General features: G+C 37.9%; 2 protein-coding genes and 2 long non-coding RNA genes across 7 annotated transcripts; 2 read left to right on the top strand and 2 right to left on the bottom strand.

Annotated features, from left to right (window-relative positions):
- Positions 1 to 1,230: 1,230 nt before the first annotated feature.
- On the top strand, positions 1,231 to 7,317 carry LOC6580788 (putative fatty acyl-CoA reductase CG8306). Its single transcript, XM_002006555.4, has 7 exons — positions 1,231 to 1,424; positions 5,275 to 5,859; positions 5,924 to 6,033; positions 6,088 to 6,280; positions 6,336 to 6,593; positions 6,697 to 6,954; positions 7,013 to 7,317. The coding sequence occupies exons 1-7, from the start codon at positions 1,417 to 1,419 to the stop codon at positions 7,149 to 7,151; spliced, it is 1,551 nt and encodes a 516-aa protein (XP_002006591.1). The 5' UTR covers positions 1,231 to 1,416; the 3' UTR covers positions 7,152 to 7,317.
- LOC122757776 lies at positions 3,282 to 7,426 on the bottom strand. 3 transcript variants are annotated; one of them, XR_006357927.1, is made up of 6 exons: positions 7,319 to 7,426; positions 6,993 to 7,164; positions 5,952 to 6,925; positions 4,049 to 5,885; positions 3,714 to 3,924; positions 3,283 to 3,598 (listed from the first exon to the last, which is right to left on the bottom strand). It is a non-coding gene; the product is annotated as an uncharacterized LOC122757776 (long non-coding RNA). The 3 variants fall into 3 exon arrangements; XR_006357926.1 differs by having other exon boundaries at positions 3,282 to 3,598; positions 3,714 to 5,885; XR_006357928.1 differs by having other exon boundaries at positions 3,282 to 3,598; positions 3,714 to 5,885; positions 7,347 to 7,424.
- Positions 7,427 to 7,760: 334 nt separating this feature from the next.
- On the top strand, positions 7,761 to 26,723 carry LOC6580787 (AF4/FMR2 family member lilli). Of its 2 annotated transcripts, XM_032729593.2 has the most exons (6): positions 7,761 to 8,074; positions 19,544 to 21,356; positions 24,651 to 24,845; positions 24,912 to 25,472; positions 26,193 to 26,246; positions 26,310 to 26,723. In XM_032729593.2, exons 2-6 carry the CDS (start codon positions 19,574 to 19,576, stop codon positions 26,336 to 26,338), a joined length of 2,622 nt encoding a protein of 873 aa, XP_032585484.2. In that variant the 5' UTR covers positions 7,761 to 8,074; positions 19,544 to 19,573; the 3' UTR covers positions 26,339 to 26,723. The 2 variants fall into 2 exon arrangements, with proteins under 2 accessions (XP_032585484.2, XP_032585483.2); XM_032729592.2 differs by lacking the exons at positions 26,193 to 26,246; positions 26,310 to 26,723 and having other exon boundaries at positions 7,762 to 8,074; positions 24,912 to 26,113.
- LOC122757778 lies at positions 9,291 to 11,887 on the bottom strand. The gene is made up of 3 exons (XR_006357930.1): positions 11,600 to 11,887; positions 9,799 to 11,559; positions 9,291 to 9,702 (listed from the first exon to the last, which is right to left on the bottom strand). It is a non-coding gene; the product is annotated as an uncharacterized LOC122757778 (long non-coding RNA).
- Positions 26,724 to 26,783: the final 60 nt, after the last annotated feature.

Here is a 26,783-nt window from a genome sequence, read left to right as displayed (position 1 = left end):
GTGGATTTAAAAAAATTAAAATACACCTAATTTGGGTATGCTAACAAAAATGCAAGTTAAGTCAGAAAGAACACGGCTATATCGGCTCAGCACGTCGCCCTGATCAAGAATATACATATACATATGTACATACTTTACGCGGTATCCAATTTCAGCTATTTCCATCGAAATGTATTTAAAATAAAAACAATTTGTAGGTTGGCAAATACATACATATGTATGTATGTATGAATGTCATTATTACATTCTGAAAGTGCGATTACGAGATAAGTTCATAGCCCAAGCGCAGTCGCTGCGCCAACTACGCAGTTAGCAGACCGAGTGCTTACGCGTGCGCATGCATGTGTGTTTTTCTGTTAAGATTCCGATTTCATTGCAACACATACTAATGCACATTAGCATTTGCAATATAAGCCACAAAATATACATTAAAATTTTAGAGCGCAACTGATTTATAGAAAACCCCTTAAGGTTTGCTACAGTTTGTTCGTATAATTTAGAGCGGAATTTTTGAAAATAAACTGCATGGAAATGGGGTTTTTATACACATTTTTCCCCGTATGTATGTTAAACTATACAGAATCAAATCAATGTGTCCTGTACTCTTAAATTTTTTTATTTTTATTTTTATTTATGGGACACTTTACTTTTAATCAATTACTGCTTACAAAAGTGATGTGTTTAACATTTTAAAAATTTTTAAATTGATTAGAAATAAAGTGTGCCATAAAAAACTGCATTGAAAATAGTTTAATCATTAAGTTTAATAATTAAAGTTAATAAATAAATACAATTATATTTTTAAATATTTTAAAATTCCTTGAATATATGTTAAATATGTTCCTTGAATTACAATTAAATTAAATATTTGATTATTTCCACCAGAAATAGAACCCTTTTGTGCAACGCCCCTGGATAACTGGTTTCTCGCTGCTCATTATGATGATGACGCTGGTCATCATCATGTGGCTCGTCGGCACTGCCGACAGAATGCATTGAGAGACGATCTACGAGAGCCGACGAAACAGTTTCATTTCGGCCGGCAAACGTGCAAGTTGTACTCCACGCAGAGTTTCGGACGAACGCACCGAAACAGCTACACACACACACATTCGCATACCGCATACAGAGAGCAACGTAACTGTTCACAGGCACAGGCATTCATTCATATGTATGAATATCTGTGAGTGTGTGCGCGTGAATATTGTTTACTGCCGCAGCAACAGCGCTTAAACAAACAACAAAGTGAAGAGGAAGAAGCAACGAAAGAAAAAAGAAGCTCAGTTTAGCGAAATAAAAGAGAAATTTTCGGCTCTTCGGCGTTAGATCCAAGCAGATCTATATAGCCAACACTATATACATCTATTGAACTGAATATCAATTCGTGCATTTGATCAACAGCTGTGCCCCGTTACAATGGCCAGGTAAGCGAACATTTTTGGACATAGACTGCCGAAAAGGCCATCTAACAAATAAGTCGGGCTAGTTTGACTGCTTTCGTATCTATCTCTGTGTATGTATATATAATTGTGAATGTGTGTGATTTAATTATTTGAATTTAAACATTCGGTGCAAAGTTCGGAGCCATTTGCCAAAACTGTAATAAGTTTCAGTTTTTAAAGTTGTAAAACTATAAATAAATCCGCAGCAGATGCAATGCGATGCCCATACACTGGGCGCGCATTCTGATTTAGAGTTTTTCTCTTCACACACACGCACACATGGGCATCATATGGGATCTTATGTCAGAGATCCGACACTTGACTGTCGATCAATATTTACCTTCGCTTTGTGCCATGTAAAAATCTCTTCCAGAAATTCGTAGTCATTACTACCGATTCCGGTTTTTTTTTTTTTTTTTTTAATATCTGCTAAAAATTGCAGTTGTATAACAAAGATAAAAAAGATAAATAAAAAGGATATGAATAAAAAAAATATTATTATAATTAATTATAAATTATAAACATTTACATTCACCGAAATTTAGAACCTATCTTAACTAAATGACGGTATCTACCTTAAAACCAATTAAATTTAAATACAACACGTAAATTTTTAGCTCAAAATTCGTATTATTTCATACAAAAGTTATACAATTAAGATCACATTTACTATATGTATATACTTGTTTATAAATTAAAAATGCAATATGAGAACGATAATAGATTAAATAATATAAAGTAGTACATGATTGCCGAAGCGAACGAATGTTGTTTTCTAGTACGGTATTTCGAAAAACCAGTTTAATATATACAATTTAGTCGTAGCACTAATTATACACTTAAAGTTAAATTTTAATATATTACTATAAATTAACATCAATTATCAATACATAAAAAAATATATAAATCAGTCTGAAGGGAAATCGAACATAAATATTAATTAGTTTTGACACACACACACCCCAAAAAATATAAAATAATAATAATAATAATTAAAAGTTAGGCTCTATACTGATTAATTAGAACTTAAGTAATTTATAGTTTTTAACGCGCTCAGTTTTGAAAACATCTCTATATAGAAAACATCTAAACTCGCAATTTATATTCATTACAAGATCTCAATATACATAGTTCAAGTGAGAATTAAATAAATTGAAACTTGACATTTTTCGCGACACTAAAATTCAACACGCCCATTAAACTTCGACCTGGGCAACGCCTAAGCTTTGATTTACGTGTGCCTAATATATCTGCCTGCTGCATTATGAATGACGTTAATTGTTGGGGCCGCGTGAACAAGTTGCTTAAACATATCTCAGCTTGGATAGGCATCGATGCAGGCAAAAAAATGCGACGTGGCTGAGAGCCATACAAAAACAAAAACAAACATGTAAAAAAACTCTAGTCGAGACTGCACGACTACGAAATGCCCTGAGTGCTTAGGGAAGCTGAGATTTCAATAATTCCTCGCTTTTGTTCTGCCTACATAAGAGACAAAACAGGCACACATACGCACACCCACGTAAGCACACACGCATGAGTCTGCAGTGTGGGCTTACTCTGGGAACTGAATTGTTAAATACCTATTTTTGTAGATGGACTATCTTCATAAAACTTCCCAAATGTCGTGTATGTGTGTCAAAGTACAAGTCTCTAGCATTTGAAATACTCATTTTGCAAGTGTGGAGGGAAGAGGTTGGAATTGGGGGTGACGAGTGATTATAACAAAAATCGAAAATCTAAGGAATATGGATGAATCTATATTTCAAATTTGGAGACCCTAGTTCTAAAGATGTAGGAGATTAATTTAATTACTGATTTTCCATAAGGGGTTTAATAGATTTATTTTATTTTTTATTAAACAAACAATCTAAGTCAACTCAGTTCGTCGCACTGATAAAGTATATATTTTTTAGGGGCTCTTTCACGCCGTCTTCTCTCTGTTACATACATTTTCACAAAACCATTATACCCTGATTCCCCTTTTTCAATGGACCCAGGGTATAACCAACACAAAAACTATTCCTTTGCGAAGTGCTGTAGCTACAAACTCCATTACTAGCAATTATGCCCTCATACTGCAATTAGCCGTCGGATGCTTGGTTATAAGGTCGTGCACATCCAGAGAGTTCACAGTTCACAGCCGATCCTAGAACCTAGAATTAAGCAAAATTAGTTATTTATAGCTATTTATAAATACTAGAGACTAGAGAGGCACACACATATCTGAAGTGGAAATATATAGTATATATAGAACGAGTCAGAACTGACCTGTTTGCATAAATTCAACATTTAATTTGCTGCCATAAATCCGCGCAGTTAATTGCGCGCGATAAGTGTTGTTCCACTTGGCCACGTTTGGGAAACCTCAGGTAAAATCTAATCACTGCATGGCTTTAGTCAAGATAATAAGACAATTTACTGTAGCCTCCGCAACACAAGACGTATACATGAATAATACAAAGACCCAGTAGGAAATTGGCTAACACATTGCAAAATTCAAATTTGCAAATTGCCAAAAGCCGCAAAGGGAAAAAATAAAACCATTTAATTTATACCGAATTATCGCCACGTTAGAAGCTGTGGCTGCCAGCCACGGGGCTCACCTGCTGCTAATGGGCAAAGTGGCAAAGTGAAAGCTTGATTCAGTTGACAGCCAGAGTCGAGAGATTCGGCACCAAATCTGACGATGGCATCAAAACTCTTTTGCCAATGACTGAGCAGCTTGAGGCAGTTGCAGTTGCAACCGCAGTTGCAGCTGCACCTGCAACGTCTTCAGCTTTGAGCTCAACTGTCTGCAAATTGATCGAGTAAATCATACATATTGCGCAGCTCGAACATTAAATTGTCAATTGTTAGTCAATAAAATCAGCGAACAACAAAAACAAATACCGCACACACACATCATTTGCATTGTTCATTATAAAATCATTTGCCATGACCAGACGCAACCACAGAGGAGTCGGAGACGCTGCCATCATTAGGGCCAAAACGAAAGTGGCTAATTCGAATTGCGCTTGCGTGTGTCAAAACAAAAACTTGGCTCTACAGATCGCATAGTTAGCTAAAGCCTATGCAATATAAGATAATGTATGTATATACATGATATACATTGTATAACTGGGCTACAATTATTTACAAAAACCAACAACTAGTTGGGTCTAGCTAGGTGCGTCTAACATGAATACTTTCGCCAAACTTATTTAGATCGCATTACAATTATAATATCGATATCATAAAACGAGTTAATTATACAAATACTAATTGATTTACGCTACTCTTGTTCCTACTTCGACTACGTGACTGCACAATTTGCATTTATAACTAACTCAATGCAACAGCGTTTTCATGTTTCATATTCTCTGAGTACATTTTTGCTTAATTAATACTTTGACTTGTTCCACTCAGCTTCAAGTACCATTGATCTGCCATTTTTATACTCCCGCAGCTCAGTTTGAGTTTAGTTAACTAGATAAATATGCAGACGACAAATAGCAGTTAGAACCCACACACTATATATACACATCGATATATTCACATATACATATATATATATATATATACAAAAAACTGGTTTGTGCTTTGGACATTGGAGCATTACGTTACGGAGAAATGCGACAGACTTGTACGATTCCGCCTTGGAGTTGCTGCGGCTGCTACGGCTGCTGCTGGTGCGGCTAATTTTGCCTTTGTTGTTCGCATTTGAAGCGTAGGGAAAGTTTGTTAAGATTGTTATGCAAGAGAATCTGTTAATAAAACGAGCTGCATTAGTTATATAAATATATGTTAAAATTTCCACTCAATCGACACTAATCAAATGTTACCAATGCAGCTCGCCCATCACAGATTTCTATGCGGGACGCAATGTCTTCATCACAGGCGCCACGGGCTTTGTGGGCGTGACCATTGTGGAGAAGCTGCTGCGAGATGTGCCCAATGTGGGCACCCTGTATCTGCTGATGCGCGCCAAGAAGGGCAAGAGCGTGGAGCAGCGTCTGGAGGAGCTGAAGAAGAACTCGGTGTTCGATCGTTTCAAGGAGCTGCAACTGGAGTCGCGTCTCTCGAAGATTGTGCCTATTGAAGGCGATGTTGGGCTCGAGCATTTGGGCATTTCTTCAAAGGATCGTGAGACACTGATCGACAACGTGAACGTGGTCTTCCACTCGGCTGCCACGCTGGACTTTTTCCAATCGCTGAAGGAGACGACGAACATCAATTTGCGTGGAACACGTCGCGTCGTCGAGCTGTGCAAGCAACTGCGCCATTTGGATGCACTGGTGCACGTGTCCAGCGCATATGTGAATGCCTATATAACTGATGTGGAAGAGAAACTCTATCCCTCGCCCGACGATCCAGAAAAGATTATTCAGCTGGCCGAGACACTTAACGATGAAGCGCTCAAGCAACTGGAGCCCAAGTGAGTTGTCCCTATGAATCCGTTAACTGAAAATAATTAATTTTAATTTTGTAATTAATTTCAGATTGCTCAAGGACCATCCCAACACTTACACGTTTACCAAGCATCTGGCGGAGCACGAGGTAGCCAATGCGGCATCGCAGTTCCCCTGCGGCATTGTGCGCCCCAGCATGAGTAAGTGAAATCCGTTTGCCGTCCCGGTTTTCTCTCATACTCATTTCATTGCAGTCACGGCTGCTTGGAAGGAGCCCATACCCGGGTGGACCATATCGAAGAACGGTCCCCAGGGCTTCTTCATGGGCGCCTCCAAGGGTATCTTGCGTCGTCTGCCCTTGGATCCTACAATCATCATGGACTATATACCCATCGATGTGGTGGTCAATGGCATCATAACCACGGGCTATTATGTCAATTCGTTGAAGTGGGTATTGCTAGAAGTTATGTATATTCAGATAACCAACCCGTTTCCATTGCAGAACCAAGAATGGAGGACGTCCAGCGGAGCTGCAGATATTCCATTTGACGTCCAGCACATATAAGCCATTCCGTTTCGAGTTTCTGAAGGACAAAATCAATAGCTATTTGCATGACTATCCGCTGAACAGCGCCGTCTGGTATCCCAATTTGCGTCTGGTGAAGAGCCTTATGCTGTTCCGTCTTGGGGCCATACTATTCCACTTTATACCCGGCTTCTTCCTTGACTTGGTTACCAGAATTGGCGGCGGTAGGCCAATGTGAGTTACTATGCCTTATGGCTTAAGAGATAGCTCTACATATATATTGATATAGGATTAGATGTCAATTTTGAAAATCTTTTCAAATTTCTTTTTTTCCCAGCTTGATGCGACTTCATAAAAACGTTTGGAATTCGTTGAATACCTTGGAGCGGTTCATATTCACCGAGTGGCATTTCGATAGCAAACGTCTTCTGGCCCTGTCAAAATCCATGGACATTGCGGACAAAAAGAAGTTCGGCATCGATATTGGAGAACTGACATGGGATGAATATTTCGCCAACACCATTCAAGGCGTGCGTCAATATCTGAGCAAGGAATCGCCCAAAAATCTAGAGAAAGCGCGTCGTAAAGACAAGATGTTAGTATAAGATATGGAATCCCATTTGCAATACTTACCGTTCTGTTTTGTTTTGCAGTCTTTTGGGCCTCCATGTGGTGCTCCAGCTTGCCTTTTACTATGGCATCTTTAAGCTGATTGTGGGCGTGACGGGCGTTTCATCTGCAAAGGGTGCTCTCATCTTGCCTTTGTTTTACTATCTCTTTGGACTGATTTAGGGTCTTTGTACATCTGCGAATGTATGTTGAATATGATTAACCATTTCTCAAATAATATTTATGATTAATTCAATTTAATCAAGGTTTGGTGTAAAAGCTCTTCACTTATTCTAAACATAAAATACAAGACAAGCAAGCAGCGTGTCGCAGTTTGTAAGAAAACCAACCAGTGTTATATTTATTTAAGACAATTACTATTTTAACAGCTTTCAGGTTTGTCGTATTATTTTAAATTTCTTGTTTATGGTTGATGTTTTCATAGTTATTAAACACCCTGTATTTGTGTACGATATACTCAATAGTTACTTTTAATGTATCGATATAAGTAGATGCCAGCTGCCTATCGATTGAGTTAAGTCTTCACTGCGCATACTCGTCGGACTCAATCGAATCTGTGAACAATGATTCAGCAGCTGATAAAGTTCAAAGTAACTTTTTTAATTAAAAATAAACTGTGGGACAGATTTATACTGCTTATTCGTACCATGATTTTTTCTATTTTGATGCCAAAATGTATGAAAATATCAACGTCATTACTGCAAAGTAACATAAACTATCGCTGTTAATAGCAGTTCAATCGAAATGTTAAGCTACAGACGCTGTTATCAATCAATCAGCTGTTTCATTTGCCACACAGTTCGCGGATCAATCGGATCGCGTAGAAATTAAACGAAAATCAAAATAATAATTTTTAAATACCAATAATCGCTGTGGCAAAAACGTAACGAAACGGAAATAAACGAGGTGAGCGTGCGAGTGCAAGTGTGTATTTTTGCAGCAAACTGCAAAAGCAATAGTGAAAGCCAAGCAAGGGCAAGAAAGAGAAAAAGTGAATATATACAAGTTGATGCAATCGCAAAGTGCTAAACGATAAACACAGTCAGAGGGCGCCTATTCCAAAAATATTCGTATAATTATTATTGGTGAGTAGAATAGAATCCACGGAAATAATAATTTATATGTATAACGTTATATTTATGCACTCAACAAGTTGCGTCGCTCATATTTCGGTGTGTACACACTGGTCTTGCATTTTGGGCCATGTTTCGTGTAATTTCTTAACCTGGCTGGCATTTTACATTTTATTTGAATTATGTATTTTTTATCTATTATTGCGTAGCGCTGCTACCAATGTCACCTGTTTTAATGCGCTCGCTCTCTCGCTCGCACTTACACATACACAAACACAGAGACGATCTGGCTGGTTTTTATCTTGTTGTTGTTGCCGTTGTCGTCGTTTTTTTTTCTTTTTTTTTTTTTTTTGCCGTTAATACAGCAGCGTCGTCGCTCTTGTCGCTCTCTACGTGTCTCTTTCGCACTCTCGTTTCACAGTGTATGCGCGCATGAGCGCTTATACGAATTATTGCGAATGTATGCTCGTTCGTGACTTGGTATGTGTGCGATTGTTTGTAGGTATTTTTATATGAATATTTCCGCCCCCGCCCCATTACCGAGTGATAACACAGAAAAACTGTGACAGGGCCCGGAGCTTAGAAACGACGGGGGCCGACGTGCCGGGTCTGGCCCATTGCCTATTTGCTATAATGGCCTTAATTCTTGTGAAAATATTTAAATACGTATACACTTTATCTACGCATGTATTTGTTATATTTTTCCACATAATTTCTAATCTAAATGTGCAAATATTGATTTTCTATGTATTTCCTATACTAGTTTCCAACATGCTTTTATCAATGGCCCTCATTGTGCTTTTCGGCGCTAACAGGTGCCAAAATTGTAGTCTCTCGATAATTGAGAATGTGGCACGACACTTTATAAAAGTAAAATGTGTAAATGCATTTGAGTAGTCGATTGTTTCCATTAGTAATAAATGCACGATAGGCACGCTCATATTGATAAAATTTTGTTGTTTAGATTAATGCATGAAATCTATAAATTTATCTATATAGACTTGGCTGTTGTCGTTTAAAATAAAAGTAATATTCTTTTCAAGCAAATTCCTTGTGATCTAATAAAAGGCCATACGAAACAGTCCTTCCCTATTGCAATTATTTGATGAATTCGCAGTCTCATCTCTAAGGAGAGTTAGTTTTTAATTTCATAACATTTGACCTTCGTTATTCGTATTGGTGTGTAAATTCTCTTCTTTTTATTGTCCTAACTCCTGTTGGGCTACTATCGGTATATCCCTGCAGTTGCACTCATCGTATTTTTCTGCCAAGTCTCAGTTATTTCTGGTGTAAGCTTTTATTTTGTTTGATTTTGCCTTTGTTGTTACATTTTAAGAGCAAGCAGAGAGTTGTTAGTGTTTTTTTTTTCTTTCTTCCATTTTACGTCTTTGTTTATATGCATACGTCGTCGTCGTCGTTGTTGCTGTATCTACTCTTGCGCTTGATGCTTTGTTGTTATTATTGCGGGAATTTCCCTGCAAATTTTTCTATATACATACGTGGGTTTTTAAACCACATATATACATACATATGTACATGCATACGTACGTACTTATTATATTTAGTTCATTGTGTGATGTATGTGCGCAATATTTGTAGTTGGCCTGGCTCCATAAGCTCCACTTGGCTTATCACTGTCGCTATAATTATCAAAAAAACTAAATTAAATATATATGTATATGTATATTTAGACAGAAATAAAAAAATTTATATATAAATATTAATTATATACATACGTATGTATGGTTTAAATTGTCGCCAAGCACGGTACGAAAAGCGTTTCCCAGGCTCGCGGCGATAAGCGGCAGCCACACCTGTCAGAATCCCCCTCTGCCTTCGCCCTTGCTGATTGTCATTTATTAATTTTTTTCACGCCCAAATGAACAGCGTCTAAATATAGCCCAAATTGATGTTGTTGCCGTTGCCTTTGACTCCGCTTTGATTATTTGCACATTTACGAGGAGCCAAGGAACCGAGATAGAAAAAATACAAAAATAAAATAAAATACAAATTGAAAATTTCAAGACAACAACAAAAAAGTATTCATAAATAAATAAATAAATATCCCGTATTAATGTCTGCAATATCGCGGCCAAGTAATGTTTCGAGCAGAAGCAGGACAGCCGATTGGAGCCACGTTTCTCCTGTCTTCTTTTTCCAATTTGAAATTCGCGCTAATGACGTCAGTCAAGGCCTGACGTCTGCAGAAAATTCCGCAAAACGCCTCTTCAAATTATTGGCAAGCAGCACCCGCTCAAAAGCAACAACAAAAATTCAGAAAAAAATAGAACGAAAAAACGAAAAAAGACAAGCAAAGAAAACACAAGATTGAAAATAGAAGAGACTATAGCAACAAAAACAACCACAAAAAAAATTAAATTATTCTCGTTCCATTTTTGCGTGTTTTTTCCATTTCATTTCATGTCTCTACATTTGATTTATAATATTTCGTTTATACTTGTACAATTTTCCTCAACGTATTTTTGCTCTCAAAGTGAAAGTTGTTTTCATGTTGAAGAGCAGAGTTATCTAGTAATATTCATTCTAGTTTTTCTACGCATCGCCATCGACCGATCCGTATGTTTTCTGTTTCAGAATTGGATGTCTTATATATACGGCCTCTCGGGGAGGGTATATTGTTATTCCCCCCCTCATCTTTGTTGTGTGCAAAGATTTTCTTTGCTTCGCATTTATTTATTTATTTATAATCATTTTTCGTTTTCGGCCTTTTTTGACAAGACAGACACCGAGATTTCCGGTCAATTGCAATGATACTTCAAATCGTCGGCCTTCAAAGACAAAAGCAATTCGGTGGTAGCCCACGAATACATATCTCTTCTAATATGGATTACTTAATTGATAAAAATAAACGTTATACATATATATGAACGCCATAAGATAAGGACATCGTCAGTACACTTTACATTAACTTAACTTTTAATTGAAAGGGTTTCTTAACTACTCGAATGTCTTTTTGATAAGCTATCAATAGTGAGGTCTAGTTATTCAATGGAAACTGATAAATGAGGCTTGCGATTTTACAGGGAAAACAACTTGAACGATAACATTTACATTCCGTTTAACAACGAGTTTACCATGAGTACTAATTCGTTGTATATGATATTCGTTAAATGGCTAAAAATAAACATATAAAAAGAAATTAAACTTGAAATTTACCTTAGCATTTACATTAAATTAAACAAAAACATTATTTAATATTACTATTTGATTGGAAAACCACTACATGAAGAATTTTACTATTCCCTTTTCTCTTTTACATGAATATTCTTATCAATCAATCTATATAAGCAAATAGATTCTTGTTTACTTTCTTTGTTGATATTAACATTTAATTTACAGAACTTTAACATTTATATTAGCCTAAACACTTATATTTCATTTGTCATACACTTAGCTTGCTCATTTAATTCTCATTACTGTATGTCTCTACTTAGAAAATTCCATTCTTAACTTGCAGTTGATTAACCCTAAACACCCTAAGGAATGCAGTCTGCTTGTTAGCATCGGATGACCAACTTTAAAATCCGCTGATCCACCGCACGGAAAACCCAAAAACAAATTTTCTCATTATTTTTGGGGTCTTTCGCCTTTGTTTTGCTTATTCTCATTTGTTTTCATGTAAATCGGTCGAAAGGCACGCGAAGCGACGCCAACATTTTATTTTTTTTTGCACAAAAGCATTTTAATGAATGGAAATTTTGTTCCGTCCAATTACAAGAGGATTCGTTCCGAACCGTGCCGTTCCGAGCCACATCCACGCATAAAACTTATATGTGTTGCCATAAATTTAATTACTTTGTAAACTTGTGCAAACTGATTGTTGGTCTTTTGTACTCTGAACACAGGTTCTATGTCTCTCGATTTTTACGTATGTCAAGGCAAATGAAGCACTCTGTTACCTGAGCATACCATATAGAACAGAATCTAGAATCTATAGCACATGCAAGTATATATGTATGTATGCGAAAATGAATACATATATCGAATATATACGAATACTCTCTGTTTTCTCTATATACTAGCTGCAGTTTTTGACGTCGATTTCCTTTCCCAGTTGACGACTCGTGCATATCCCTCGTACAGCACACATCTGTATACACATTAATATGTATATTTGGATATATGTATATGTATATCTATGGCATATATCGCTAGCTAATTGTACACCCTCGCTATAAGTCACACGAAACTGGCAAACACAACGCGAAGAAAAGAATTAATTGAAATTAAACAAATTTTCATTACCAGTCCCCCTTCCCACTCATCGCAATCTACATGCTATACCCAGTACCCGAAAAATGAAAATAATATTTATATTTACGCCTATCACTTTTTACACTGTAATGTGTAGGGTATACAAAAAGTGGATATTGTTGAGAAATGAAAATGTATAAATAAAATATTACTTGATTTACAATTATACGATAATGTATTTGCTTTAATCTTTTATTTGTAATTTATTTTTTTTATTTGTAATGCCATTTATAAGTAATTTAAAAGCAGATCATTTAAAAGCTCTAGAGCTAATAAAATTACACTCTAGATCGTTTGAATAATTTACTTAACAATGGTAATCTGAGTCTAAAAATAGGAATAATAATAATAAATACATAAATTTACAGAGTATTTTGAATTCCATATGCTTTTGCAATTTCCGAAACTTTTGGCTCGCATTCCATTGATTCCCTATATACGAAAAGTTTGGAATTTTGTGGAATGAAAAATTCTCTTAAAGTCTAAAAATGATAAAACCAAAATGCAGAATTATTAATGAGAATAAATAATCACAAATGTTGCCAATTGCGAAAATTGATTTTATTGTGGCAAGGTCATTTATACCTAGAGTAAGTGCGTGAATATCAATAAATATTCAAATTTAACTCCTGCTAAACCAAAGACTATAAGAGATAAAGAGCAAGGTGAGCTCTAGGTATAAACAGAGTAATATGCATATATAAATAATTATTAAAATACTTTTACTTGCTATGCGGCTTCACAAACTGAAAAGGCAATATTAGCTTGTGCTCATTTTGCATTTTATTTGTATGAATGCCAAGCACTTCTACTCTATTAAACAGCGATGGAACGTTAAGAATTTTTAGATGTGTAGCTAATATAATTAGTTAAATATAATAAAACTAAATAATAATAAAATATAATATATCTAATAAACTAAACTCAATTTGGGGCGCTGAGTCCAATTCTTGCGTAGTCAAATGGAAAAGGTATTCAATAATATAATAATACTCAATAATATAATAATACTGAATAAATAATAATACTGAATAATTAAGTAACAATTATGTAAAAACTCTTTCTCGCCGCGATATGAATTGAAGCATGTAAGCTCCATTGGTTGGAACGCCTGACTGGCTTCAAGTATATAAAGTATATACTTTAATATACTTGCGATAATAATCTGCATTAATCGATATATAACATATGTAATAACATAATATTATTATGTGGTATAACATATTTGAATAAATATAGTTATATAATATTAGTAAATTCCAATAATATAGTCGGTTATGCCCGACTGCACTTGCCTTACATGTCTTTTACTTGTTTTTACTTTCTTTATTAAATGCTGCTTAATTTTGAATTTTCTCACAGTCTTCTTCATGTTTTTTGTTGTTTTTATCATTTTTTGTTATGGGGGGACATTGAAATAAACAAATTCTGGAGCCCACATACAAGCATATATACACATAGAAGAATATATCGTTCGCTATTCTATTCGGATAGATATAGAGAAATATAAATATTATTTATGCCTGTGGCGGGCCATTTTAATGGCGCCATGTTAAATGTGCCGTATCCAAATTTAATGCCAATGCTTTATTGTTAATACGTTTTTTGTGCATAAATGTTTGATTTTTATTGCTATAGTCGTATATTTTATTAAAAATATATATATATATGTGTGTGTGTGTCGCAAAGTTTATTATTTGTTTTTATACATGCTGTCACTTGTTGGTTTCTATATTTCTTCAAAAGCTCAGGTGAGCCACAATTCTCAAGCAAAAAATTAAAAAAAAAGCGAGGGCTGTATAAATACTTGCACATTTTTTATATCTATTTAATCCTCGCGTTGATGTTGGCGATTAATTTTCTTCTCTCCGTCTATTTTATGCCAACGTATGTAGCTATTAAATAGTTTTCTTTCAGCCAGACATGTTATTTTCGATTTTTAGTGAATTTCATTCTTTAACAACTCTTTCACCTCAGCATATTATTTATTTTCTATTTGTTATTGTTGTTGCTGTTTGTTGTTTTTTTTTTTTTTTTATAATTTTAAAAAATTGAATTTACTTAGTGATTAGTTTATTAGCGATTATTTGAGTTTACAGAGTTTATGTGATAGACGCGAGCAAGCGACTAGGCTGTCGTGCTGTCCGCTACTATGTTTGTAATAGTCAATCTAACACAGCATCTGCTCTAAACAAGAGTTAATTGCATACTAACTACAATGTACGCGAGCCGGCGGATTAAGCTGAGCCGGTGCGTGGGTGAAAGAGACAACGCAAAGGGAGAGCGTGATCTCCGTTACAAATTCTCTTACATGATAACATATTCTATGAACTGCCGCTCTTAATTACAATGAAGCGATGATTGCTGAGCCCAACATCCTCCCCCGTTGAAGACTTAGTCTTCAACAGAATCCTTAAGGGGCAGCAAGCACAGCTTATTTGTAGCTCTTCTTATCTCGCCAACTTCAGTTTTTAGTAGGGCTACCCGTGCAACGCCATCACTTCCAGGGATAAGTTCGATTATTCTGGCTAGTGGCCACTTAAGTGAAGGTAGATTCTCATCCTTCACAGAACTATGTTGCCAACAGCCAAGCCAGGTTTAGAGGTTCTCCATTTCGCTCGCTGTTGTAACAAGTTGAGATATTCGTCCCGCCAACGAGTCCAGAACACCTGCTGGAGATAGCTTATGCGCTGCCAAGCATCCAAACGATTAAAATGAGCCCGGTTAGGTTTGGCTCACTGAAAGACGAAGGAGGGCCACCGTTGAGGAAATGCGCAGGAGTCAACACGTCTATGTGCTCAGAAATCGAAACTAAAGGGCGTGAATTAACGACAGCAGCGATGTTGCAAACCAGTGTGCGAAGCTCATCGTAAGTTAGGACGGAGGACCCAACAATCGGTAAAAATGATGCTTCGCTGTCTTCACTGCAGCCTCCCACAAGCCACCAAAGTAGGTGATCGTGGAGGGATGAAATGCCATTCGATTGAGTCTGCCAAACAGAAATCCTTCACAGCCTTCGGTGGGTGTCTGACAGAAATAGACGCTTCAACTCCTGAAGCTGATTGCGGGCCCCAAGAAAGTTTGTGGCGTTATCCGACCAGATTTGACTTGGCTTTCCTCTGGTGCATATGAAACGTTGAAGTGCATGCAAAAATGCCGCGGTAGTTAAATCCTGACTAACCCAACCAAATAGCCTTCGTAGCAAAACAAATAAACACACAAACGTAGCATTTCACAGGCGCCTTGTTTCGTGACTCAGGCTTGTAAAAGAAGGGTCCGCAAAAGTCGACTCCAGTCACTCCAAAGACCCGATAGCCGTCGACTCGATCCTTGGGTAGATCTGCCATTATATGCTCAACGAGTCGCGGCCTTGCACGAAACAAATTACGCATCTCGAATTACACTGGCTACAGTTTTCTACCTCCAATTGGCCAATATTGGGAACGAACCAACGCTAGCACTGCTCGGGGACCAGCGTGCAAGTTTCGCTGATGGAAATGCATTATGATGGCTCTAGTTACTGGATGAACTTTGGGCAAAATAATTGGATGGCGACTATCGAAGTTTAAAGTTGAGTTTTTGAGACGACCATCGACAAATAGCAGCCCAATTTCATCAAGGAACGATGAAACCAAGTTAGACTGCTGGATGACGGAACCATTCCTTTATTTCGAAGAGCATTTATGTCGTCTGAGAGATGTGTTCGTTGAATCATTCTTAACAGTATATGCGTGCCGTTCCGGATGTCTCTGGGGTTACTCCTGGACCATGACTTTTTTTAATAAACTTTGATACGTATGCAAACGTACGCTGCAAGCGGCCGAAAGAATTCACAAACTTACAGTCCATAGAGACATCATGGACTGCGTCCTTTACAAGAAGCACAGTTCTTCGACGCTCAATTGAAGTTCTTTCTGGAAGTGCTGAGACTGGCCACTGAGATCTGGGCTTACAGAGGAAACCTGGACCGTTGAACCAATGTAATGATGCATTTAAATCCGAGGCAATGCACCCCGAGATAATATATCCGCGGGATTCAGTGTTGTAGGTATAGTGCCATTCCATTGCTGATGTGAGATCTTGTATCGTGGCGATGCGATTAGAAACAAAAACGTTAAATCGTCCGGCTCGTCATTGATCCAAGAAAGCGCAACAGTAGAGTCAGACCAACAATGAAACTCGCCTGCGAAAATGCCTAAGCGAGCCACTTCATTCATTAGACGCGCAAGCAACTCTGCCCCATAGTTCCAGCTTGGGAACCGTGAGCGTTTTTAGAGGCGCAACTCGAGACTTAGAGCAAAGCAACCTGCTGATGGTATGCTGACCTCTGGATACAATATAAATGCAAGCTCCGTATGCCTCGTGCTGGCATCGCAGAATCCATGGACCTCAACCTTCGATCCTGGTATTAATGATAGCCTGGGAAATGCACTACTAAGACCATTGCCAAAGTTGCTGCAAATGTCTAGCCATGCAGTGTGACATGCAGACGGGAGACTCATCCCAATCAAGTTTATGCCTCCAGAGTTGTTGAGATTTTAGCTTTCGTTATTACTGAGCCGACCAGGCCGAGGACATAAAACCTAGCAATAAAAAGAACTAAAAAAAGTTATGATGCCGGATCCCATGCAGTTCTCTGTTGTCGCTGCCATCATTGAACCTAATGATTCCTTGTCTTTCTTCCTCAACTTCCCACATGCCAAGATTCCAGCTGTCTCTTCATAACAAGTCTTTTTTGTATTCCTCCACCAATCAAATCATCAACATAGCAATCGAAACAACGCCTGGTTTTTCACACGGTTCCGTATCAAGCCTGAAAACTTCCAACTCATCATCTGGAATATACGAACAATAATGTGACTAGATGCGGGACCTACATTAGAATGTCATTCAACGAATGCCCAGTTGTTGTAGATGATCCATCAACGACTAAGAAAATATCTCCTAAAATAATTTAGAAACGCGTCCGTACAAATCTCAATTTTGGCCATATCGATTTAATCCCTCGCTTCCCTGCTGATTACGATTAACTTCACACAGGTTTCTGTAATCAGATAAGGCGTCTTTGAAGCTATTAGCACGGAGTTGTGGTTGCGCATTCTTCTGTAACAATGGAAGTCCAGGCACAACTTGTTTGTCCCCACCGAGCTATCTAAACAACTATTTTGCGGTATCAATTGCTCGTATTCACATTAGATTTATTATGATTTTTTTGGGGGGAAAATGCTGCTGCCATCCATGAATTCGCCCCCTCCCCGCCCCAAAATGCCCCCGATTTTGTTCTCTTAAGTTGCGGAGATTACGTTAAAATTTATTGTAACAACTAAATCAAAGTGCTGGTGCTGACATTTGTTATTGTTGTTGCTGTTGTTGTTGTTTAGCAAGATTTAAGAAAAAAGAAATTCATTCAATTATCGATGCTTTTGTGCAACACCCACACAAAAGTTTATTTTAAGAAATTTATAAGAAACAACAGAGAGAGAGGGAGAGAGAGAGAGAGAGAGAGAGAGAGAGAAAAAAAGAAAATGAGTGAGAGAGGGAGAGAGGCTCTTAAAGGCTTTGCCAAATTGCTTGACTGTGTGCGTGTGTCAAAAATATTGAATGATTTAATTGATTCGTTTCACTTGAGCTTAATATGAAGGCAGAATAATATATGCATATATAATATTGGCCGACTTAAAAAGCTGATTAAAAGATGCTTTGATAGCTACCCGATATATCACCCGATATTTATAGTTTTTACATTAGGCATACGTCACATGGTTCACTTGAAGAGGAAATTACAATTTCTGTGTTGTTATCTGCAAGCATTCATATATATATACCTGCATACACATATATTCTCTCACATGTGTCTGCGTGTATGAGATATTTTTTGGCTCTACTCTTTTCAAATATTTTTGAAATTGTTTTCAGTTTATCGCTGGCATCTGAAGCGTTCAAACGCGTCTACAAAAAAAAAAAAAAAAAAAAAAAAAAACAATTTTCGCAAAGAATTTAGTTTTGATAAACGAATTTGTTGTGCAGACTACAAAATTATTATTAAATCAACTATACTTATGTCCCATATACATACTTGTATAGAAGCATCTAGAAAAATGTTTTCTTTAATATGCCACAAAAAGTGTTAAGAAATGACAAAAACACCTGCCCATAAAATATACAGCTAATGGAAAATTGTTTATTTTGATTTGAAATGCAAATTACAAACAAATATATGAAAGCCAAAAACAAAAACTGCAAATAAATGTAATTGTGAACCAAAAAAAAAAAATAAATAAAAAAAAAAATTGTTTGCTGCAATCAAAATATGTAGAATAAAATCTACATAAATAAATAACTAAAATATGTATGCATATATAGTTATAAATATTTATGTGTGGCTCAACAAAGGCCATTAAAAGATATAGAAACGTCATCGATCAAATTAATAAGGAAAGAGACAGAGCTCGTATTTTCTGAGAATTTTCAGCTGTTCAACTGCATATCTTAAATAATAAATTATACTATTTAACTATTATATTGTATCGAAATCAAAATGTAAGTCGATTCAAATGTATTATTTGTGTTTAACCAACTTTTAACTGGTTATGATAAATTGTCTTTCCTTGCCATACATCACAATGGTCTAGTTATATCTCTCTGTTTCCCTCTCTCTCGCTCTATCTCTCTCTCTCTCTCTATATATATATATATATAGATATATATATATATAGATATTCATGTATATTTATGTCATCCTTGACACTGTCCTAACAGCACGCGATATCGGGATTTAGCTAGTATGACGCTTCTATTTTTGCTCACTTAATATTATTATTTTTATTCGCGTTTTTTCTTAGCTCGTCTTTTTTTTTTCTTTTTGCACATTATTTTTCTTTCAAAACCTGAGCAATTTTTTATGCCGTGCATTGTGTCATAAATATTTTTAAATTTCCTCTGTCATTTGTTTATTGTTTTCGGCGCTTAAGCAAATTGTTTGAAGCTCTTTGATTTGGTGATTTTTCTCGATTTTTTCGATTTTCTTGACCATCAGATTTTCATAATTTTTGCCAGGTTTGTTTTGCATTTGAACTTGCCGACTTAGTCGACTTAGTCGCCGTGCTAAATCGGGCCATGAACGAATTGTGCATTCCCCCCCACAGACAGTGTTTTCCATTGCTAATGCAATTAGCTAACTAACTCGTGTCTTGATTCTATTTGCAGGTCTGCGACAGTGACAAATGATGGCCTAAAATGGCGGCCACACCACCAATACCGCCCGGAGCAAATCATTTCCAATTAAATGGCAATCCTCCACAACAGCAACAGCAACAGGAGCAGCAACAGCAACAGCAACAACAAGCGAGCAACAACAACACGCCCAACATAGTCGAGGCACTGCAGCAACATTTTCAATTCAAGGCACTGCTTAACGCGGACGAGGATCAGCAGCAGCAACAGCAGCAGCAGCAGCAGCAGCAGCAGCAGCAGCAACAGGAGCAGCAGAGGAACGACAGCAACATCAACAGCAACAGCAACAGCAACATTAGCCGCAGCAGCAGCTATGAACAGCTGGGGGAGTCTGCCTCTAGGCCGAAAGCCAAGCTAAGCTGCCAGTGCACAAACATAAGTATTATGCACCTGTTCCACGAGATGAAGCAGGAGTTTCCCACGCTGCCGGATGCCTTGGTGACGCAATGCGTCAATGAGAATTGCCATCAGCGCGACAATTGCATACAGATGTTGAAGAAGGAGCTGGTGCTGCACCCCTCGCCCGTTCAGTCCTATCCCGCCAAGGTGGTGCAACAGCAACAGCATTTGCAGCAACAGCAGCGCCAAGCAAAGCCGCCGACGCCCTTGAAGCCGTCGCGTGCTGCGCCCACCCAGCCACCAACCGGTGGTGTTGATACGCCGACAGGCACACCCATTGCTCGCACTCGACCCACTACATTGAATTTGCCGCGTCAGCTAAACGCACAGCTGCAGCAGAAGATACAACAGCGACAGCAGCAGCAACAACAACCGCCGCCGCGACAACAGCAGACGCCCAGCGCGCAGTACAAGCCGCTGCGTCGCGCACCGCCGCTGCCTCCCCTGCCACCGAAGCCATTGGCCGTTGTCTCGAGCAGCTGCTCCAATGATTCCTCTTGTCTCACCAGCCCGCTCAGCTCTAGCGAGTCGGAGCTGTCGCTCAATGTTTCCTTATCATCGCCAACGTCAGCGACAACCGTGGCTGCTGCTGCTGCTGTTACGGCGACGACGTCAGCTGCGCAGTCGGCAGCGCCAGCTACTGCGCAGTTACGCTCGCCCGTGCGACATCGGTCAGTCATCACGCTGCAGCCGGAGCCGCCGTATGCGCGCGAATTTCTTAGCAACGCGGTCAGTGCAATTTCGCCGTCGGCAGCGCCAGCGCCCACGCCCCCATCGCCCACTTCCGGTGGCAGCACGCCGAGCGGCCGCAAGAGCTTCACCTCACTCAATCTCACGCTGCGCCAGCCGCAGATCAGCAGCAACGGAGCGGCGCCCGCTACGATAGACATCACGGCCGGGCCGGCGGCCAGCGGGAACGGCAGCAGCGGCATCACCTACTCGAGCAGCAGCTTTGATGCGCGCCGCGGCACCCACAAGAACTTCCAGCTGACGGTCACCGACGAGGGCAGCGTCTTCAGCGCCGGCTGTGTGCGTCCCCAGGTGCCGCTCTACGCGCCCTGTCCGCCGCCCCCACCCACACCGCCATCCCAGCCAGGAATGCTGGTCACCGATGGAGCAACGCCCACAGCACGCCAGCAACAGCAACAGCAGCTGCAACAGCAACTACAGGAGCAGGCCGCAGCAGCAGCAGCAGCAGGAGCAGCTTCTGCAGCACCGCCCGAGATGCCGGCCATATTTCCATATCCCACGCAGGCGCAGAACTATATTGTCGCCTCCAACTATAACAACAATCATCTGCAGAACAACAGCAACAGCGGAGACAACAGCCCCAACGTCACGCACATGCCCCTCTACGAGGGCGTTGTGCCCGAATCGGATCGAGAAGGTGAGTCCGAAGATAAAGAAAGCTAGTATTAAAAGCGAAGTCATAGCAAGGCAACTAATCGAAAAGATCTGTTCCGATAGACGAGCAGGTGTACATAGACTTATTTTTAATCAGTCCCAGAAATTGTTGATTGAATTTCTGATTGCTCTCTTAGAACCTCAAGCAAAACTCTAAAACAAAATGTTTAAGGAAGGTAAAATGCATTTATCGATAATAATAATGATAAATATATATATAAATATATTTCTAATCATTCAAAGTGATCGATGTCGGAGAAAGCAAAGCTATATTAATGAAATAAGTATCTCGATATACGTAGGAACTGTACAATCCATTTATTTCAAGAAAATATCTATACAGGTTGGTTTTGTACATTTAGTGTAGCCTATATGTCCAGTAAAGTCTTATAAACGGGTTGAAAGATTTATTTTATTTCAACATAAATATGAACATCATATTCCAATATATTTCAATAATCAGTCAAAGAAAAGTGATTGATGTTACGAATGAAAAACTACAGCAGAGCTCTATAGCTATAATAATTTGTATATATGTGTCCGAATCTGCATATTCAAGAATAAAATAGAGGTTTCCTTCTACGTATAAATATATGTTTCTCAGATGTATGGGGATTAGTAAATCTTTACAATACTTTGATATACTTTCAATCCAAATAAAATATTTCTGATTTTCAAATATAACAACAATTAGGCTAGTTCCAGAAAAAAGTAAAAATTTTAGAATTTATGTTAGTCACGAATTATTTCATTACTTATTACTTTTTAGTCTAGTTAGTTACTAAACATGATCAGCAAATAGCCACAAGAAACTCAGATAAGTAATATTTGGACCTCCACATGTTTCGCATGTCTAGAATCGCATTCGCTATCTGCGACGTAATTTTGGTTTCATGGCCCTGTTTTCCTTTATAGGGGATTTTTTCCCCGTATTATAGGTCCAATCGCACCAGACCTTATCAGACCATTCTGTTTACAATTGATAACAAATTGAATTACGCCCCAAATGTTGCAAACAATGCTGTTAAATATGAAACTCTTTAACTAATATTTACATTAGGGAATCGAATATATATTAGCTTAATCACACCTATATAGATACATTTATCGTTATATGCTCATACACGATTCAGACTGTATTGTATTTAATGAGTTTGGAGTAATTTAAACTTTTGAAATCATGTATGCTTACAAATTAAATAACAAAAATCGATATTTATCGGTTTTAGGCTTTACTAGACAAGGGTATATCTAGAAGAAAAATATTATGGAATCCATGTGTTTAGTTCGTTCCTTTTATATACCGACGTATCTCCTTTTTTTAACTTTAACAACAGGTTTTTGAAGCATTTTAATCTTCTAGTCATTATAGATAAATAAATCTATGTAATCACTTAAATCGATATTTACCAGATTTCTTCTACGTCTTCTCAGATCTCACACAGTGCAGAAATCTATCATGGATATATAAATATTGGGTTCAAGTTTCAGAAGAGGTCTATTATTATAAGTAAGAATATAATATTGTATAATGCTATTCCAACTGCCATCAAGCGCGCGATATATGAATGTAACTTTACTTTCTACGTAAAATAGGCCTATCAATTTGTATTTTCGTACAATTATTCGACTATATTGATGCCCAATAAATTTGTTTCAAAAATTGGTCATTCATTTGAAATTCTCTAAAATAATGTGCTAATTTTATATAATATTTTTTAATTTCATTCTCGACATATAAATAATTCTAGCTAGCTTAACTGCCAGGCAGATCGAATATAAATCTCAATAATCCAGAAAATCTTTCAATTATCGTTATGCGTTTTTTTTTTCGATTGTCCAACCTTCTCGAAAATGCAGATAGCTTACCTATATAAGCAATTTACCTAGGTATATTATATATATAGAGACAATAATATATAAAATGTAACGCCCACGTTTCGATTTCGTTTAATATATATACTTATATGTATATATATAGATTGAGTCCGACATATTATTTGCTGTAGAAATGTCTCTTGTCTGTACTTTTTCCATTCTGTTTCATTCTGTTTCAATCCATTTCGTTTCGTTTCCACCAGCTGCGCATCTGCCGGTCTTCCGCTCAGTCTCACCGTCCGCGTTTCTTAACATTATATTTATACAACGCTTACGCTCTCTCTCTCTCTCTCTGTCTATCTCTCTCTCTTTCTATCTATCTCTTCCATTCTTTCTCTCCTGCTTTCTCATTTTGTTTTCTTTTATTTCTGTTCTTTCATTTGTTGTTGCTACGACTCGTTCAAGTTCACGGCGAAAATGCGAAGAAAACGTCGCGATAGCAACAACTTAGTCCGAATCGGAATTCGTATTCGTCCGAATTCTAATTGGTTCGCAAATAGTGCTCCACTTGACACATTAAGCATACGCAGCATGGGCAAAAGGCCTTTTCACAATGTTAATATATTGAAAATGATCTTGCTTCGATTAAAATATTTTAAGTTATCGAAGTTCTCAGATATATATTGTATATACAAATATGTTTGTATGAAAAGCACTTAGCGCATTTGCTTTTAGCCAAACTATTTAAAAAGCGACAGTCAATCAAATTAAAATAGCATTCTTCACACTTTTACTTTTGGGACATATCGTGGAATTCTTCTCGTCCATTAACGAATTAATTTATCAATTAAAATGTCTGCAGAACACAAGCAAATGACGTACTACAACATTTTCATTTGCTTTCTCTAAATATATGTTCTGTATGTCAGCTTGATCCTCCTTTGGCCTATTGCCCTGTTTGCTATTTCCGCTAGAAATCTATCAAAATCTAAAAATATGTGTCTGCTTTTATTTAATTTTATTTAAACTGTTTTCTTCTTCGTTTTGTTCTTTTTGTTAGTTTGTTAAAATCAAATTCAAAAATCATTTCAAATCGGGCGTTGCGCTGCCTTATTTTCAGTCAAAAATAAATTATTATTAGATTGATTTCTCGTGTGTTTGCGCATTTTGACTAAATTTAAATTTGTTTATGAACTTTTAGCGAGCGAGCAAAAATGCGCGCCTTTATTTTTAGCAACAAACAGAGTAATAAAATGTGAGCTATAGAGCCGTAAATATACTTGCTATGTGTATAGATATACAAATGTGTATAAATAAATATTAAATATATATGTGTTGATATATATTTAATTAACTGATTGATCGATATGTTTATGTACATAATTCTACATAAATGAATATGAATAATAATTTTAATTAAGTCAACTTGCTGATCAATATGTGTTCTTTTTGTTTGCAGCGCATGCCAAGATCATTGAGCGCCAGAAGCAGCGACGCGACAAGCTGGCCAACGCGCTGCGTGAGAATAAGAAGCGCCTGCTTATGCTGGAGCAGGAGATAAACATTTTGACCGAGCCGGTGCCAGAGGGCGAATCTGAAAGACTGGATAGAGATATCAAGAAACTCACTGAGGACTGTCAGCGGCTACTCAATGGTATGATTCACAAATTGTCAGTTATCAATTTGAGTTGACTTTAATTAACGACTGCTTTCCTTCCAGATCCTCAGCTGAATGGCAATGCAGCCGCGCCAAATTCCATGAATCGTCAACAATCGGCGCCACCAGGCCCACAGCAACATTATCCGCCACTTCCAGGACACCCTCCTGGCGCCGCTCGGACTCAGGTGCCGCCAAATTCGCTGCGGCTTCACTCGGTGCCCGCGGCGCAGACACACTCGCATCAAGATTTCGTGCAGCACCACAGCAGTGCGCCCAGCTCGGCGTGCTTGACGCCGCAGCAGCAGCAGCAGCTGCAACTGGAGATGGAGCCGCCACCCACCTATGCGCAATACTATCAGTTTCAGCAATTTCTGCGGCAGCAGCGGGCAGCTGCCGCGGCCGCAGCTGCGGCGGCGTCAGCAGCTCCACCCCTATCATCACCTGCAAGAACCGTTGCCCAGCCACGTGCCAATCAAGAGGAGGAGGAGGAGTCTCTATCCGAATCGGAGGTGGACGAAGGCGAGGAGCCACTGGATATGTGGGCCTGCAACTTGTGTACATTCCGCAATCATCCGCAACTGAATATATGCGAAGCCTGTGAAAACGTTAGGATCCAGCCGGGTATGATACGCATTGTGCCTAATGCTGATGAGAGCGCACAGCCCCGGCCACGCCCACAACAGCAAATGCAGCCAGAGGCCGATGCCAATCGCCAGCAGCCATACGCTTTGCACACGTGACAGATTGCTCGTTTTTGATCATTTGAGTGCTCGCTGGCTTGCCTGCTTATATATCATTTATAAGTGCACTAATTGTCAAGCTATGTTCTCTGTGTCAATGCAAAGTTCTCTTAACATGCATGGCTTGCACGCGTTGTCTGCATGTTGGCAACTTTGAAACTGTGATAGCATATATATTTAAATTAGTTTCCAGCTAAGCAAATTAATTACAAACCCACAAAAGTCATGGCACGCATGCAGCCTCTATAGATACAAAAAGGACTAAAATATGAATAAAAGCAAACGAAACTTTTGCTCATTCGAAAGACACGACAAGCCTAAATACGAAACATGTAACATGATGCATTATTGAACCACAACATATACTATCTATAAACCGTGAAGCTTATGTCTAATTAATATTTATGTCAAATGCATATGCCTCATTATCTGTTTTATTGTTAGCGTCTGTATTACTAAGCAAACAAAGTTTATTACTATTTTAAGCAGCTTTCGTAAATAAAGAAGTTATTTAAATATTTACAAAATGCGTTGTTGTTGCTGCTGCACTTCCCCTTCATACATGTTTATATTTATACTAATTGCAATTATTTTCTTATAGCGCCGATTCACAATCGAGAGGACATACATATAACACTCTCGCCCGGCGAAAATCGTAAGCTCTCTAATTGAATTAAAATAATATGCCTATACTTAATATAGTTTTCCACCGTTGCAGGTATTATACACTCTTGGATTCTTTCGTGACAGTCGGAGAAACTCTAACAACCAAAAATAGACAACACCCTTAACTTACTTAATTGTTTAACATATTTATTTGGCTTTTTGTATTATATTAATGTACATAAATTTGTAATTCAAACGCTGCTGGCAGCGTTTACTACAGTAATATATTTTATATGCTATTTGTTGATATTCTGGCTTAAGAATCGAAGACTTTTAGTAAAACATCTGTATATAAGGAAAAGTAGTCAATTTTGTCAATTTAATGTATTAAGTTTTCTACAAGGAACACAGCTAAAATCGAATATGCAAAAACTTTTGTAAGCTTTGCTAGAAACAAAAACTCGTTACAATTTACAAAATTAAAGTGCGAAGGAGAAAAATAAATAAAACAGTATGCAATGTTTTATTTCAAATGGATTTGAATTTAGCATAAATTAATTTTTTGAAAATACATGGCGATACATTC

The sequence above is a fragment of the Drosophila mojavensis genome, unplaced genomic scaffold (assembly GCF_018153725.1).
Source record: "Drosophila mojavensis isolate 15081-1352.22 unplaced genomic scaffold, ASM1815372v1 contig_81, whole genome shotgun sequence".
Taxonomy (NCBI): domain Eukaryota; kingdom Metazoa; phylum Arthropoda; class Insecta; order Diptera; family Drosophilidae; genus Drosophila; species Drosophila mojavensis.
The sequence above is the reverse complement of the archived record's forward strand: the minus strand, read 5'-3'. Positions and strand labels throughout refer to the sequence as shown.